This window comes from Anoplopoma fimbria, chromosome 9 (assembly GCF_027596085.1).
Source record: "Anoplopoma fimbria isolate UVic2021 breed Golden Eagle Sablefish chromosome 9, Afim_UVic_2022, whole genome shotgun sequence".
NCBI classification, from domain to species: Eukaryota; Metazoa; Chordata; class Actinopteri; order Perciformes; family Anoplopomatidae; genus Anoplopoma; species Anoplopoma fimbria.
Window position 1 is genome coordinate 2,813,609 of NC_072457.1, and position 16,830 is coordinate 2,830,438.

At 41.8% G+C, this 16,830-nt stretch overlaps 1 protein-coding gene across 3 annotated transcripts; it reads right to left on the bottom strand.

Moving 5' to 3' along the window:
* Nucleotides 1–5,665: 5,665 nt before the first annotated feature.
* On the bottom strand, nucleotides 5,666–13,704 carry LOC129096030 (B-cell receptor CD22-like). Of its 3 annotated transcripts, none has more exons than XM_054604677.1 (13): nucleotides 13,645–13,704; nucleotides 13,480–13,551; nucleotides 12,282–12,373; nucleotides 12,092–12,163; nucleotides 10,835–11,191; nucleotides 10,493–10,720; nucleotides 9,239–9,595; nucleotides 8,896–9,123; nucleotides 7,175–7,435; nucleotides 7,000–7,087; nucleotides 6,855–6,903; nucleotides 6,475–6,569; nucleotides 5,666–6,365 (listed from the first exon to the last, which is right to left on the bottom strand). In XM_054604677.1, exons 4-12 carry the CDS (start codon nucleotides 12,144–12,146, stop codon nucleotides 6,486–6,488), a joined length of 1,707 nt encoding a protein of 568 aa, XP_054460652.1. In that variant the 5' UTR covers nucleotides 12,147–12,163; nucleotides 12,282–12,373; nucleotides 13,480–13,551; nucleotides 13,645–13,704; the 3' UTR covers nucleotides 5,666–6,365; nucleotides 6,475–6,485. The 3 variants fall into 3 exon arrangements, with proteins under 3 accessions (XP_054460652.1, XP_054460651.1, XP_054460653.1); XM_054604676.1 differs by having other exon boundaries at nucleotides 6,849–6,903; XM_054604678.1 differs by lacking the exons at nucleotides 5,666–6,365; nucleotides 6,475–6,569; nucleotides 6,855–6,903; nucleotides 7,000–7,087; nucleotides 7,175–7,435 and adding an exon at nucleotides 7,730–8,028.
* Nucleotides 13,705–16,830: the final 3,126 nt, after the last annotated feature.

The following is a 16,830-nucleotide window of genomic DNA, read 5'->3' on the forward strand; positions in this document are numbered from 1 at the left end:
AATAATAATAATAATAATAATAATAATAATAATAATAATAATAATAATTAGGATTGTTATTGTCACAGCCCTGCCCCTTCTCCCCGGCCACTCTCACTCACCTGATCTGTTCATTCAGTGCACCTGTTAGCCACACCCACCTCATCAGCTCAATCACTCTCACCTGCTCACTCTGCTGCACCTCCTCCCTCCAGTATTTAAACCCCAGTCAGTCACACACTCGCTGCCAGATCGTACGCCGCATTCATGCCAGACCTTCCAGCGTTTTTCCCCGGACTGATTTCCCGTTACCGACTCTGCCCGTTTGGACTCTGCCTTGCCTGTGCCCCGGTCAACGACTCAGCCTTCTGTCCCCGACCACCAGATTCCTACCTTGCCTTTGCCCTGGTTAGCCGCCTTAGCCTTCTGTCCCCCACCACGAGTATAGCCTCCGCTTCCTCTGGTTTCCGTCTGCCTGATCCTCTGCTTGTTTCCCTGATGGCTTGGCATTCTCCTTGTAGGAATTCACGACGTGAGTCTGACCCTGCCTGTTTGTCTGACACTGCCTGTTTGTCTGACCCTGCCTGTTTGTCTGACACTGCCTGTTTGTCTGACACTGCCTGTTTGTCTGATCCTGCCTGTTTGTCTGTTGTATGTCCCGCTTTCAATAAAGCTGCTGCATTCTACTACATGTGCTGCCGCACTGCTTCTGGGTCCACACCACACCCATGACAGTACGATCTGGCCATAACATGGACCTAGCATTGTTTAAGGAGGAGTTGAATGAACTGTTGTATACCATCATCTGCATCCAGGGGGAATGGAGGAGAGCTCCTAACGACGAGTACAGAGAGGTTGCACTCAAAATGGCACAAAGGGAGGCCTCCTCCATGCCATGGCTGATGAACTATTTGCCCTTCTGGGCTACAGAGTTTCTGGGCACCACTAGCCATCAGCCACCTAGCCTCCAGTCTCCTCTCCCTCAGTCTGTCCCTCAGCCTGCACCACAGGGCATCTGAGTATCCAGCTAGCCAGAGTAGGAAGGAGGCAGGAAAGAAGGAGAGGTTGGTCCCCCACACTGCACGTCTCGCCGAAGGTCTGAACCTATGTCTCGCCAGTTCCCGCACCGAAGGTCCGGGCCGAGGTCTCGCTGGTTCCGGCTCCACGTGTCCGGACAGCTTTCCGGCCGACGCCTGCACCTCCTGTCCTGTCGGCTTTCCGGCCGACGCCTGCACCTTCTGTCCCGTCGGCGTTCCGGCCAACTCCTGTCCCGTCGGCGTTCCGGCCGACTCCTGTCCCGTCGGCATTCTGGCAGACTCCTGTCCCATCGCCGTTCCGGCAGACTCCTGTCCCGTCGGTGTTCCGGCAGACTCCTGTCCCGTCAGTGTTCCGGCAGAGTCCTGTCCATCCCGTCGCGTTCCAGCCGAGTCCTGTCCGTCCCGTCAGCGTTCCGGCCGACTCCTGTCTGTCCCGTCGGCGTTCCGGCCGACTCCTGTCCGTCCCGTCGGCGTTCCGGCCAACTCCTGTCCCTCAGTCCACCCAGGACCCAAACCCATTCCTGGGAAGCCGCCTGGCTTATGAAGGGCCTCTGAGCATCCAGCTAGCCAGAGTAGGAAGGAGGCAGGAAAGAAGGAGAGGTCGGTCCCCCATACTGCACGTCTCGCCGACTCCTGTCCCGTCGGCGTTCCGGCAGACTCCTGACCCGTTGGCACTCCGGCCGACTCCTGCACCTCCTGACCCGTCGGCGCTCCTGCCGACTCCTGACCCGTCGGCGTTCCGGCAGACTCCTGACCCGTCGGTGCTCCTGCTGACTCCTGTCCCGTCGGCGTTCCGGCAGACTCCTGACCCGTCGGCGCTCCAGCCGACTCCTGCACCTCCTGAGCCTTCGGAGCTCAGGCCGACTCCTGCACCTCATGACCCGTCGGCATTCCTGCCGACTCCTGACCCGTCGGCGTTCCGCAGCCTTAGTCGACCTCCTGTTCGCCCCCCCAGAGGGGTTCTGCCCGTCCACCTTGCCTCAGCCTTAGAGGATTCTTACTCTGCAGCCTCAGTGGAGTTCCCACGAGTATAGCCTCCGCTTACTCTGGTTTCCATCTGCCTGATCCCATGCCTGTTTCCCTGACGGCTCGGCGCTTTCCCAATAGGAATCCTCTACTTGAGTCTGATCCTGCCTGTATGTCTGCTGTTTGAAATTACTTTAATATTAGCGATTTGCAAGTTTTTACCACTTCAGGTGATACTTTTGGTGGCACTAAACTCATTTTTATACTGTTTTACAGAAAACAGTTGCCACTCCACTTTGGTCCAAAGTGAAATATTTTACCTGGATTGTCATAATAATAATAATAATAATAATAATAATAATAATAATTAGTATTGTTATATTATAATAATAATACTAATTAGTATTATTATTATTGTTATATCATAATAATAATAATGATCATTATTTTTATTATTATTATTAGTTTTAAATATGTATATATTAATAAAATTGAAATACATTTTATGAACATCGAACATATATATGGATATATTTATATGTATAGAGGTGTAGACTCTGTGATCATTAGTTTTTCTTGACGGTGCTGTACAATGCAGCTGGATCCTCCCCACTTCTGATTCTGAGAAAAAAAGGTGATTCTTAAGATACATTATGAAATATTATCATGGCAGTAATGAAAGGAATGAAAAAGCAATTCATTTATATCAAAGTTCTCTCATTGGAAGTGAGATTAATGTTCCTGTGTGAGGAGCTGCTCACCTCGGGGCTCTGATGAACTTGACGGCGGCGTATTCAGCCCCTTCCTGTTGCTCCGTGTGTCTGAGGGGCTGAGCTGGCCTGATGTTGGAGTAGAGAGGATCTGCCTGGTTGTTGGAGAAGTGGATGCTGGCGTACTGGAGGTCACCCTGCTCCTCCTGCTGTCCCTGATCAGGTAGACACAGCAGAGGCAAAGTTACTTTCAGCTGTTCGAAACCAGTGTGTTTGGTTTTTTTAAGTTATATAAGAGATGTTTGTGACATGTTTTCTGTACTTATGTTGAATTGTTTAGGTACGTATCTAAATTAGTTCACATAGTTCATTAAAGCCTAATAATGATGTTTTTCTCATGAACCTAACTAAGTGGTTTTGTTGCCTCAACATAATCGTGCTGCTAAGTGACACAAAAAAAGCGGTTTAAATGTTGTTCTGTTATAAGCCTTCCCCTGAGATCGGGTTGACTCAGTAAGATGAATGGAAAAGGTTTTTTTTGTACTAAACTAGTAAACGTAACTATTCTCACCTGTTCCCTGTTGTCCCGTCTCTCTTGAAGTTCAGACGAGTCCCTGGAAGCCCCCTTTTTTCTGTTTGAAATAATTAATAAAAATAAATACACGGTTGAATGTTTTCCTTCTTACAAACTGACTTTTAATGGTTTGACAAACAACGAATCACTGAATCAGAAATGCTCACCTAATCCACAGGAAGACAGAGAGGGATATGACAGCCAGGAGAACAACAGTGATTGTTCCAGCAGCTGTATATTTCCATGATCCTGAGAAATGGAGGTATAAAGAAAACACAGTTTATTTCGGGTGTTACAGCAATTTTGGGCCCATTGGTGCCATAGAGTGATATATGACAAATCAGTGCATGTGTGCATAATACATCCATGGAGTTTTAAAAATGAAATTATGGTTTTATCTGCCTATAAACTGGTCATTTCAATCAAGTTTGTGTGTCTTGCACCAATGTAGGAGAGGTGGTGGAGGGGCCATTTTCTTATTATACGCCCATGAGTGCAACAGTCCGATTAGTACAACAGAGCTTTTCTCTCCTGAGTTATGATGGTAGGAGAGCAAGTGGTCACTATTCAGAGAGATATTCCACGAAGCTAAACCAAACATCAAATAGAAATGCCTGCATTTCTGAAGCCTCATCAGTTTTAAGTACACTGGTGGTCAAAGTCTAATGAAGCCAAAAGGACAATATCATCTGCAAACAGTCGAAATGCTATTCAACATAACAGAAAATGGGGACATAACAGACCTTGGCTCTATCTTGATATTCTGTCCTCAGGGAATTATGAATAGGAGGGATGACAACACAGAAGTCTCAGGCCACATTAGATGTGCTCGATGAAAGTTTAACAATAAAGACAGATCTCGCTCTGAGTGCATAGAGAATGAGAACATGTGAACAAGACAATTAAATTTGCATAAGCCCTTCAATATGTAACACAGTGAAAATAATGAGATGAAATCTGTACTTTTCTTCCTGGTTCTGAGATTATTTTCCAGCTGTCTGTTAGCTCTAACAGCCATGCAATATATCCTCACACAACGGGTTGTATGATATCATACGGGAAAAAAATATTTTTGTGATATTTCCAACATAATTTGGCATCACGTGGTAATTTCCGCTCATTGCATGCATGAAGCCTTATAAAAATAAACTTCCATCTTCACAGGAAACTCAGGTTTAGGCAAACAAATCTACTTGGTTAGTTCCAGGAAAAGGACTTCTTTTGGGTTAAAATAACCACAATAGTGGCAGTACTGAAGTACACAAGTTACTGTCCAAAACATCAAAGCTGACTGTTTTTTTTCCACCTACATATTGAGGCACATTGTTTTTCATAGGTATTGTCACGGGTGTGGTGTGGACCCAGAAGCAGTGCGGCAGGAGACGGTGTAGAATGCAGCAGCTTTATTGAAAGCGGGACATACAGCAGACAAACAGGCAGTGTCAGACAAACAGGCAGGGTCAGACAATCAGGCAGGGTCAGACTCATGTCGTGAATTCCTATAAGGAGAATGCCAAGCCGTCAGGGAAACAGGCAGGGGATCAGGCAGACGGAAACCAGAGGAAGCGGAGGCTATACTCGTGGTGGGGGACAGAAGGCTAAGGCGGCTAACCAGGGCAAAGGCAAGGTAGGAATCTGGTGGTCGGGGACATAAGGCTGAGTCATTGACCGGGGCACAGGCAAGGCAGAGTAGTCCAAACGGGCAGAGTCGGTAACGGGAAATCAGTCTGGGGAAAAACGCTTGAAGGTCTGGCATGAATGCGGCGAACGATCTGGCAGCGAGTGTGTGACTGACTGGGGTTTAAATACTGGAGGGTGTAGGTGCAGCAGAGTGAGCAGGTGAGAGGGATTGTGTTGATGAGGTGGGGGTGGCAGACAGGTGCACTGCATGAGGCTGATTAGGTGAGTGAGGGAGAGTGTGGTGAGAGAGGGGGGGCTGGGCTGTGAGCTGAGATAAATAGTGCAAGAAGAGTGAACAGGTGTGACTGTGACAGCTAAATGGACAGTTCACCCCTAAATCTATTTTCCCTCTCACCTTTAGTGCAAATCATCAATCTAGATAGTTTTGGTTTGGGTTGCCTAGTGTTGGAGATATCGGCCGTTGAGATATCTACCTTCTTTAGAATATAATGTCACTATATGGCACTTGGCTTGTGGTGCTAAAAGAGCCCAAACAATACATTTAATAAATTCAACAGAGCTGTTGAGTCTAGATCAAGAATAATAAAAGCACTACAGCTAAAAGGAAAAATATATTGGTCTTTTTGTCAGTGCATCTTCATATCAGCAACATCCCAAACCCTAATAAACTATTAACCTGTGGCTCATTTCATCCTCATAGTGACACAAAGTGAGAATGACAGAAATAAGATGAAGCAAAAAGAAGTTTATTAGTCTTGATGGTAAATAAAATAATACTGTGAATAATGAAAAAGAAAAGCTGACATCCAAATATTTTTGCAGACTAATATTTACAACTACAGAGTCATCCAACAGGTTCATTACTTATAACATCCAAAAAAGTTAATGCTTTTGTTAGATTTCAATGTATGACAAACTAAACTGTATATGGAGTAAAATGTGATGCTTTCAGTTCACTGTCTCTGTTTTTAACAGACTTTATTGGGCAGGTGTAAACCCAGAAGCTGATCAGGATTTCTCAAAAGTTATTAATTATGTAGAACTTAAAAACAATATTTTGCATGGAAACTTTCATCCTCACTTTCTGTAATATAAAACACTAAAAGAAAATTAAGCTTGCATATTTTAAGCAGTTTCTTGAGTCACTAAGTCACACAGCACCTGACCATCAGCTGATCTAAACAATAAATCAAGTTTGTCACCTCAACATGATTCAGTTGGAGCTGCCAACACCACGTTCTTCTAAACCTTCTTCATTCATTCTGCTGCTGACTGTCTGTGCTGCTGACTCCTACCTGCTGCTGCTGCTGCTACTGAAAACTGACAAGAAAGAAAACTTTTGGGAGGTTTACGTCTCCACTTCCCCCACATCCTGCACAGCCTCGCTCTCCACAGTGATGTTTCAATGTCGTACTACTTTGTTTCCATCAGGTGAGTCTCTCTCTGGTTCAACTGCATCTGAAGAAAATCACAGAAAACTAAATTTATCGTGTAAAGTTATAGTTGGGAACTGTGACTATGAATCTGAAGTCAGCCTGTTTTATTTGATGCAGCAGGAGGCTCTAACCTGACTGGACTTCACACCCGGTCTTCCTGCTCCTCTGTGTCTTCTGTCTGTGCTGCAGCTTCTGAGAAGATCTCATAGACAGGACAAGAGTCCAACTGATGGAGAAAGACAACAAGATATTAGTTTAGATGGACATCATTCATTAAATCCTGCATTCATTTACATTTCAGCAAAAAAAATGTTTTTAAGCATGTTTAAAGTACATTATTTGCTAAAGTTATGTTACGGTGAAATGCATTACTGGTTTCTCTCTAGAAAGATGTTTTTTAAGTAATACATTCACTTTACTTCTTCTTCACTTTCTAGACCGTTTATGGGCCAAGTTATAACTATGATAATGGGGAGATTCAGTCAACAGAGTCTCTCTCTCTCACCTCTACCTCTATGAGTTCGTGTGGTTCAGTGGTGGAGCTCAGAGGTTTCTTCTTCCTGTAATGAGTCCAACAACAAATACAGAATGTAACACAATGAAATTCATAACACTGAACCTAAAGGACAGAAGTGAGTGATTTGTTTCTGTTGTACCTCGTCCACAGACTCAGGAGAAGCAGAGGAATCAGCATCAAGACCACCAGAGTGGACCTGATGATATTCATTATCATTGTTGAATTCCCTAAAATATGAACAGATTTTGACATCGTAATCACGTCGGACGAAGTAAACATGTGTGTTTGTGTGATGGGGAATGTGGAGAACTTACCAGCTACAATCATCAGAAGAAAGGTGGAGTTATGACGTCCTCTGTTGTTCTGGGCTTCACAGGAATAATTCCCACTGTGTTCAGTTCTGATGTCAGTGATGGTGAAGATCTGTCCTGATGCTTTTGGTGAGTCTTCATCCTCCTTGTACCAGGTGTAGTTAGCTGCTGGGTTAGCATCACTGCTACAGGTCAGAGTCACTGAACTGCCCTCCACTATCTCATCAGAGGGACTCACTGACACAGAGGGAAGCTTTGGAGCATCTGGAGGAGACGTGTTAACAGAGATTAAGTAAGTGCAAGAACATAAGAACAAACAATATTGAATAATAAACTATAAATGGCTTTGTGTAGCAACATTTTAGACATTGAAGGTTGTTTGACAAATGGATGTGTGATGGTTTCAATCTTGATCCCAGAACCACATAAGACCTTTAAACTCTGCTGAAGCTGTTCAGTGAATTACAGCAGACTGAATGTGAAGCAAGTAGAGCTGAAGAAAGTAGTTATGATCAGTGAAATCTTCTCCTGCAAAGACTGGACAGATTTAAGATGTTTGTTATCTTTGAATAATCTGTTTCACTCACATGTCACATTAATAGAGATGTGTTCAGATGTCTTCGTCCCCAGCTGGTTCTCAGCTGTGCAGTAATACTGTCCAGAGTCAGAGGACTGGATGGAGCTGAAGACGAGCTGAGGTTCTTTACTGAGAGGAGGAGACGATGAATATCCATCCTTCTTGTACCAGGTGTAGTTAGCTGCTGGGTTAGCATCACTGCTACAGGTCAGAGTCACTGAACTGTCCTCCACTATCTCATCAGAGGGACTCACTGACACAGAGGGAAGCTTTGGAGCATCTGGAGGAAAAACATTTAAACACCACATTTAACATTTAATGTTTTCACAGTGGAACATTTTTTAAATGGACTATAGTTCATATGAACACAAAGTGGATGGTGGAGCTTCCTTCACTCTGTATTAGAATCTACATGGTGTCCTGTTACCATGGATACTAGAGACTTTGTTAATGCTGACACTGTGAAAATATCCTGATTGAGTCTTTAACACCTGTCTCTTTTAAAAAGTCCAGTCTACTCTGATTGGGTTGAGACAAAACATGATCTCACAGAAACACGTGACTACGACCTCTTAACAACGCATTATGTGGTGGTGGGACGTAATGACTTCTGTGCCATTTAAACAGTGATGATGTGTTTTTCATGACATCATCACTCCAATAAGGAAACCTGATTGGGCAGATCTTGTAACAATAATTATTTGGAAATTTTCATTCTTTTCATTCATGTTTTTTGTGGATGGACCAGAATTTTAAAAAACCTGACTTGAAAACTGGATACATGATGTTTTGCTCTGAAATTAAGACTCCAGAATAACAAATTCACTAAGAAAAGAGTATAAATAAGAAAGAACAAAAAATCAGGCAATTTCTTTCATGACTGGCACAAATTCTTTGTGATCGAAAGAACTCCCAGCCGAAAGACACGATGACACATTTTCTCTAAAATTCTAGTGTGAGCAGTTATTTTAAAGCTTCATTTTACAGTAAAAACTGAGAAGAGATAATTATGCAACATGTCTGGGGAGAGTAATGTTATTTTTAAAGTCCTTAACTACCTTAACTGAGTTTCATGCAGTTAAGGTGCAGTACAATAAAGTCTCCACTAGATAGAGTAATGTAAGAGGAAGACAGTCAGTAAACTCACACACTGAAGGAGAGGGGAAGTCCTCATATCCTCCTTCAGCACAGGAGATGCTGTCTGAAGGATTAAAGTTGTCTGAGTACGAAACAGAAGTTTGTCTCTGAATCTTCTGTCCATTCTTGTTCCAGACGTAGAGAGGACGACCAGGAGGAAGACAGCTGCTCTGACACGTCAACTCTGCCCGGTGATAAGACTGGTAGACAGCTAATCTGTTCACCTGAACCTGGAGATCTGAGTATGTGGAAAAAGGAACAGAAGGCTTCTTTAATACACACACATATGAACAAACAAGACATTCAAAAGACGTTGAAATCTAAATTACTAAATATTCAGATGAAAAAGTTACCTGTGACGGACAGAGAGACTCCAGGTTCACCAACGTATTTACCTTTTGGTTGGTTTGTAGAAAACATGAACTTGTACTCAGCTGAGTCGCTCTCTCTCACGTTTGTGATTGTCAGAGTGCAGTAGTTGTTTCTACAGTCATACTGCACACGACCTGAATACTCCGGGTCCGTTCTCAGATCCACAAAAACATCATTACTCACTTTAGTGAACCAAAATGTTTCCTCAACTTGGGTTTTAACGCCAGATATTTGGTATGGGTATGTGTAGCTGCAGTGTATTTCCACTGTTGATCCTTTTAAGGCACAGACCTTAGAAGAGGTGTAGGTCACTCTCCAGCCATCCTGACCATGAATCACTGTAACACAACAGAGAACATCAGGAACCGTAATCAAAGGTTTGTTAAGTTATCAGTGATTTGGTGAAAGGAGACCTGGACAAGCTTCAACATCTTCAATTATCATTATTAGTCATTGTCATAAAAAGTTATTTATCATGCATCTATCACACTAGAACTGAACTGCAATAAAGTATTTGGATGGTTTGGATTTGGTCCATTCATTTAAAAAAAGTTTTAAAAAAATGCCTGAAATGCTTCTTTTATACCAAGAAAAAAAAAGATAAAAATACATTAAACACACTTTTCTGTAATAGAGCAGAAGAGCAGCAGTGTAAAATAAACAGTGAAAATGTGTTTTTCATGACATCATTACTCCAATAGGGAAACCTGATTGGACAGATCTTGTAACAATAATTACTTGTAATTCTTCATGACTTGGTTAACATCTGACTTCATTCTTTTCATTCATGTTTTTTGTGGATGGACCAGAATTTAAAAAAAGGTGACTTGAAAACTGGATACATGATGTTTTGCTCTGAAAGTAAGACTCCAAAATAACAAATTCACTAAGAAAAAGTATAAAATGATACAGAAGAACAAATAACCAGACAATATCCTTCATGACTGGCAAAAATTATTTGTGATCCAAAGAACTCCCAGCCTAAAGACACGATGACACATTTTTTTCTCTAAAATTCCAGTGTGAGCAGTTATTTTAAAGCTTAGTTTCACAGTGAAAACTGAGAAGAGATAATTATGCAACATGTCTGGGGAGAGATGTTATTTTTAAAATCCTGCTCAACCAATCACCCAATGAGTGACTACCTTTAACTGAGTTTCATGCAGTTAAGGTGCAGTACATACAAGTCTCCACCAGATGGAGTAATGTCAGAGGAAGACAGTCAGTAAACTCACACAGTGAAGGAGAGGGGAAGTCCTCATATCCTCCTACAGCACAGGAGATGCTGTCTGCAGGATTAAAGTTGTCTAAATACAAAATAGAAGTTTGTCTCTGAATCTTCTGTCCATTGTTGTACCAGACGTAGGGAGGACGACCAGGAAGAAGACAGCTGCTCTGACACGTCAACTCTGCCCGGTTATGAGACTGGAAGACAGCTAATTTGTTCACCTGAACCTGGAGATCTGAATATATGAATCATGAACAGAAGTCTTCATTAATACACACACATATAAACAAACAACACATTCAGAAGATGTTGAAAACTAAATTACTAAATATTCAGATGAAAAAGTTACCTGTGACGGACAGAGAGACTCCAGTATCACCAGTATACTTCCCACCTGGTTGGTTTGTAGTGAACATGAACTTGTACTCAGCTGAGTCGCTCTCTCTCACGTTTGTGATTGTCAGAGTGCAGTAGTTGTTTCCACAGTGAGACTGCACACGACCTGAATACTCCGGGTCCGTTCTCAGATCCACAAAAACATCATTACTCACTTTAGTGAACCAAAATGTTTCCTCAACTCGGGTTTTAAGGCGAGATATTGTGTATGGGTATGTGTAGCTGCAGCGTATTTCCACTGTTGATCCTCCTACAGCACAGATCTTAGTAGGAGTGTAAGTCACTCTCCAGCCATCCTGACCATGAATCACTGTAACACAATAGAGAACATCAGGAACCGAAATCAAAGGTTTGTTAAGTTATCAGTGATTTGGTGAAAGGAGACCTGGACAAGCTTCAACATGTTCAATTATCATTATTAGTCATTGTCATTAAAAGTTATTTATCATGCATCTATCACACTAGAACTGAACTGCAATAAAGTATTTGGATGGTTTGGATTTGGTCCAACAAATGGACCAACAATATATGTATATTGATATATATAGATATAAATATCTCTCTATATATATCTATATATATATATATATATATATATATATATATAGGTATATAGATATTAATATATTCCATTAAATTAAATTATTGTATTTTGTAGTTTTACACAGTCAATGCACAGAGAGGAAGACATAAATATGTATCAATATACATATAAATAATCAATAATTAAGGGTCATATTTATTAGTCTGTGCTTTTCTTGTTAGTTTCCTCTCTGTTCAGGTTTCTGATCAGTATGAAATCTAAAAGTAAATTCAGAGGTGAAGAAAACTGTTGACAGCAGCTTTGATATGAAGACGAGATAAAAGCTGCTATCAACACAGAGCACGGAAACACGTCACTGAGGCCAGAGAGTAAAGGAGGAACTAGCAGGGTTTGGTGCTGATGTATGATGATAGAAGACTAGTTAAGTCAGTATGTGGTTCACTGTGAGACCAGCACCCCTCCAACAAAACTATTTAAAACTGATAAAAGTAGATGGAAACTAATCGCTACATGAGGTAGCACTTCTTCAACCAGGGTCAGCTTTATAACAGATTAAACAGGCAGGAGGTTTTCACAGGGTGAGGAGGAACCAGTTATAAATAAAACCCATATTATACTATATTCCCCTCTTTTAATGCGATAAATGTAAATGTAGGTGTTCAGTACCTGGTGCAGAGAGAAGGAAGACGACAAATCCACTCACTGCTGCAGTTAAACTCATAGCTGCTCCTCTGATCTCTAAATGTGAGACAATAAAACATGTAAGCAGATAAAATAATGCAAAAAAGATATAAACATAAACAGACACATTAATAAAGTGCTTATACTTACAATGAAGAGAGACGTTTCTACTTACAATGAAGAGAGACGTCGTCTTTAAAGATGAGTTCCCTCTTCTGTCAGTAAGAAGACACATATCAGGCTGTTAAACGCCTAGATTTCCTTCCTCTTTTGATCATTAATAAAAAAGAGGAAGGAAAGAGAAAAACACCAGTTAACACCCAAAACACAATGACTTGGTGTTTTTCAAACAGTATTAACTTTAAAATAGAGGTTAAGGTACAGAACCCGTTTTGCACCGACAGCATTAAAAAGAGCTTTCAGAAAGAGAAGAGAGGATCAGACAGATGTGCACAGAGGCAGGATGTCAAACAGTCTGCAGGTGAAGTGACGGAGCAGGAACATAATCAACCTGTGAACCACGAGGAGGTTTTACTGAACAGGATGGCATAAGAAATCTTAATATTAAAAGGAAAAACCCTGGAGGTTCAGAGAGAACATGTTTCTTTTCATCATTTGGTTCATCACAAAGAAAACTTGTAAATAAAAACTTTTGAGTGTTTCTTGGAAGTGTTGCCTTCCACACGTCTCTCATCCACTTGTTTGTGACCTTCATTGTTTTTTACAAAACCCATATTATACTATATTTGTCACAGTTCTTCCTCCATACTGTCAGTAGCTCCATACTCCCTGTCACTCTGTCTCACTCACCTAATTGGCTCACTCTGTTCACCTGCCTGTCACTCTCTCTCAGTTCACTCCGGCCACTCCCAGTTCCACTTCCAGCTCACAGCCCCGCCCCCTCTCTCTCTCACCACACTCTCCCTCACTCACCTAATCAGCTTCATGCAGTGCACCTGTCTGCCACACCCACCTCATCAGCACCATCCCTCTCACCTGCTCACTCTGCTGCACCTACACCCTGCAGTATTTAAACCCCAGTCAGTCACACACTCGCTGCCAGATCGTTCGTTGCATTTATGTCAGACCTTCCAGCAATTTCCCGTTGCCGACCCTGCCTGTCTGAACTTCTCTGCCTTGCCTGTGCCCCGGTCAACGACTCAGCCTTCTGTCCCCGACCACGAGTTTAGCCTCCGCTTCCTCTGGTTTCCGTCTGCCTGATCCCCTGCCTGTCTGTCTGCTGTGTGCTCAGCTTTAAATAAAGCTCCAGAACTTTATCTGTCTCCTGGTCGTACTGCTTTTGGGTCCACACCACATCCGTGACAATATTCCCCTCTTTTAATGCGATAAATGTAAATGTAGGTGTTCAGTACCCGGTACAGAGAGAAGGAAGACGACAAATCCACTCACTGCTGCAGTTAAACTCATAGCTGCTCCTCTGATCTCTAAATGTGAGACAATAAAACATGTAAGCAGATAAAATAATGCAAAAAAGATATAAACATTAACAGACACATTAATAAAGTGCTTATACTTACAATGAAGAGAGACGTCTTCTTTAAAGATGAGTTCCCTCTTCTGTCAGTAAGCAGAAGACAGATAACAGGCTGTTTAACGCCTAGATTTCCTTCCTCTTTTGATCATTAATATGCACGGTGAGCAAAATGCCAGTTAAAAACCCAGAACACAATGTGTTTTTTAAACTGTGTAAACATTTAAATAGAAATAGAAAGTTACTGAACCCATCACCAGCACCAACAGCATTAAAAAGAGCTTTCAGAAAGAGAAGAGAGAATCAGACAGAGGTGCACAGAGGCAGGATGCTCTTTAAAATAACTTGCTCAAGTTGAACAAAGGCTCATAATTAGATGTTGTACAAACTATGATTAATGGACTTTTATTCTGAAAAGGCTCGTTTAATGAGCCTGCTGCTTTGCGATGGACCGACTTCATTTGCCCCGTCCCTTGTTACTACCACTTACTTTACTTACCCTTTACTCACATGTAAATATAAATAGTCGTGGTTCTTAACGTGGTTCTTAACGTGGTTCTTAACCGAGATGAGGAAGGTCTGGATTTATTTTCTCCTTGTACCAGGTGTAGTTAGCTGCAGGGTTGCCATTACTACAGGTCAGATTCACTGAACTGCCCTCCACTATCTCAGCAGAGGGACTCACTGACACAGAGGGAAGCTTTGGAGCTTCCAGGGGAGAAAACATTTAATTAAAAGATGAGTTTCTACAGTGGGACATATTTTTAAACAGACAACAGTTCATATAAACACACAGTGGGTGGTGGAGCTGGATTTCCTCTATTTTTAAAGTAAATGGTGTCCTGTTACCACAGAAACAAGTTTCACACTTTGTGTTCCTCTTATTTGTAAACTAACTTCAATGCACATACAAACAAAAAGACTCAGTATTACCAACAGACAGGAGACCTATGAAAAAAGCTATGAAAATCTTTGTCAGGCATGTGTCAGTATTATATAGCCAAAAGGCTTCACCAGATGGAGTTATGTCAGTCCAAGGCTGTAAGTAAACTCACACACAGAGCGGATGTCCTCAAAATCCTTCTTCAGCACAGGAATCATCGCTGCCTGCTGGACCTGAATAGCCTTAATGAGAATGAGACGTTAGTCCCCAAATGTTCTGTTCAACAACTTTGTCATATTTTATAATTGTTGTAACACAGGAATATTGCCCAATTTTGGACTTTTCTTTATTCATAATATCCACAAAATACCTGAAAGTGACAAAACAAACTATTATTGGATTTTTTTATTTATTTCAATCATTTATATTAATTTATTATTATTTTTCTCATTGTCTTTCTTTGTTTGTATCACTTGCATCACACAAATAATAATATTATATATTTAATTATTTACTGATAATATTTTTAGCAGAGTTTATTACAGTGTGAAAGGCCTACTCTGAATGACATACTGCCGGTGTGACGTAAGCCGATGCAAGTATCAGTGCAAAGGAAGAGGGGAAAACGAAGGACACATGCTTTTTTTAAGTTGATCTCTGTGCACATTGAGGCGGGAGATAACCCAGTCTGTAGCTGCAGGGATGAACAGGAATGCATTTGACCTATGACCTTTAAAAATTAGTTCAACCACTAGTGTAGAAATAATAATTTTATTAAGGTGCAATACACAGGATTAGGAGCATTTCGGTTGCCTCTCAGCGGCTCTCAACATGGCAAAGGCTAGATCATTGCACGCAGCTAACGGTGCTAGCAGTGCTAACAGTGAAAACAACAGCGGCTCTCAACATGGCAAAGGCTAGATCATTGCACGCAGCTAACGGTGCTAGCAGTGCTAACAGTGAAAACAACAGCAATTGGCCTCCCTGCCCGACTGCTCGATGATGCTGTCGGTTTGGAAGGCGGTTGTTTGAGCTGCAGCCATGAGCTAACCAGTGGGGCGCTAACATGCACTAATAGCATGTGTAGCCGGCCCAGCTATAAACAAAGCACAGACAAGCTCAGATTACAACACACACAGAGGGAGAGTGCCTTCATTCTCTGCTCAGGTTAAAACATTGCACTCTATCTTTACATAGATAATATCAGTTTGCTGCTATATCAATGCTCTGAATGTTAAACTCATCTCCTTTTAAGCACAAAGTGCTTTTCAGATTTACATTTTTAAAAGAATATACATTTAAAAATCAGAAACCCATATTTGTTTTACGTATCCCGGAGTTCCACAACATGTACAAAGCAGCAGTAGTTGTAATTTAACCCATGGTGGATGACGCGTTTTTGGCGTCTAGGGGGCAGCTGTGGCGTAGTGGAGAGCAAGGTAGTTCTCCAATCAGAGGATCGGTGGTTCGATACCCGGCTTCAGCAGTCGAGCAACCCCAAGTTGCTCCTGAAGGCTTGCCATCGGTGTGGACTGGATGTGAATGAATGTTAGTTAGAGTCTGATGGTGGCACCTTGATGGTAGCCTGTCATCAGTGTGTGAATGATATGTAATATACTACTGACTGTAAGTCGCTTTGGATAAAAGCGTCTGCTAAATGACTCTAATGTAATGTGATGGAGGAGGTAAGCCCCTCCTCTTTGGTGTGACTAGCGTTATAGACAAGAATAAACACTTTGTGTTCCCATGTGGATCATGTTCACAAATATTGACTGAACTCTCCTAGGCCATGGAAATAACATAATAATGCTCCAAAGACATTTTAACATACGTTTTGAGACTGCACTCTTGTGCTAATTTGGGCAATGATCCAAATCCATCCCTTTGTCTGCTAAACAGACCAAGACCAAGTCTTTTTTTCTCAGTAATACTTGATTCTGGCCTTTTCATTTGGAATGTACAACAGCTAGGATGAATAAAACACCCCCTAAGACAATAAGGGCATGGATGATATCAAGGTTGCCCTTCATAATCTATAGATCAAAATGCGGTGTTTGACAACCATTGTGGTTTTATGGTAGTGGTTTTGTTCCCCAAACCTAACTGTTTGTTTTGTTACCTAAACCTAACTCCTGGTTTAGCTGCCTAAACCTAGCTGTTGGCAGTTTGGTTGCCTTAACCTAACTTTTGTTATAGTTTCCTAAACCTCCCTTTTGGTATAGTGGCCTAAACCTAACTGTTGGTATAGTTACTTAAACCCAACTGTAAGTTTTTTGTTCCGAGAGACATGAAAAAAAACGACAACTCAAGTCGGTGTACACGAAACCAACAGATTGCATTTCATGGATA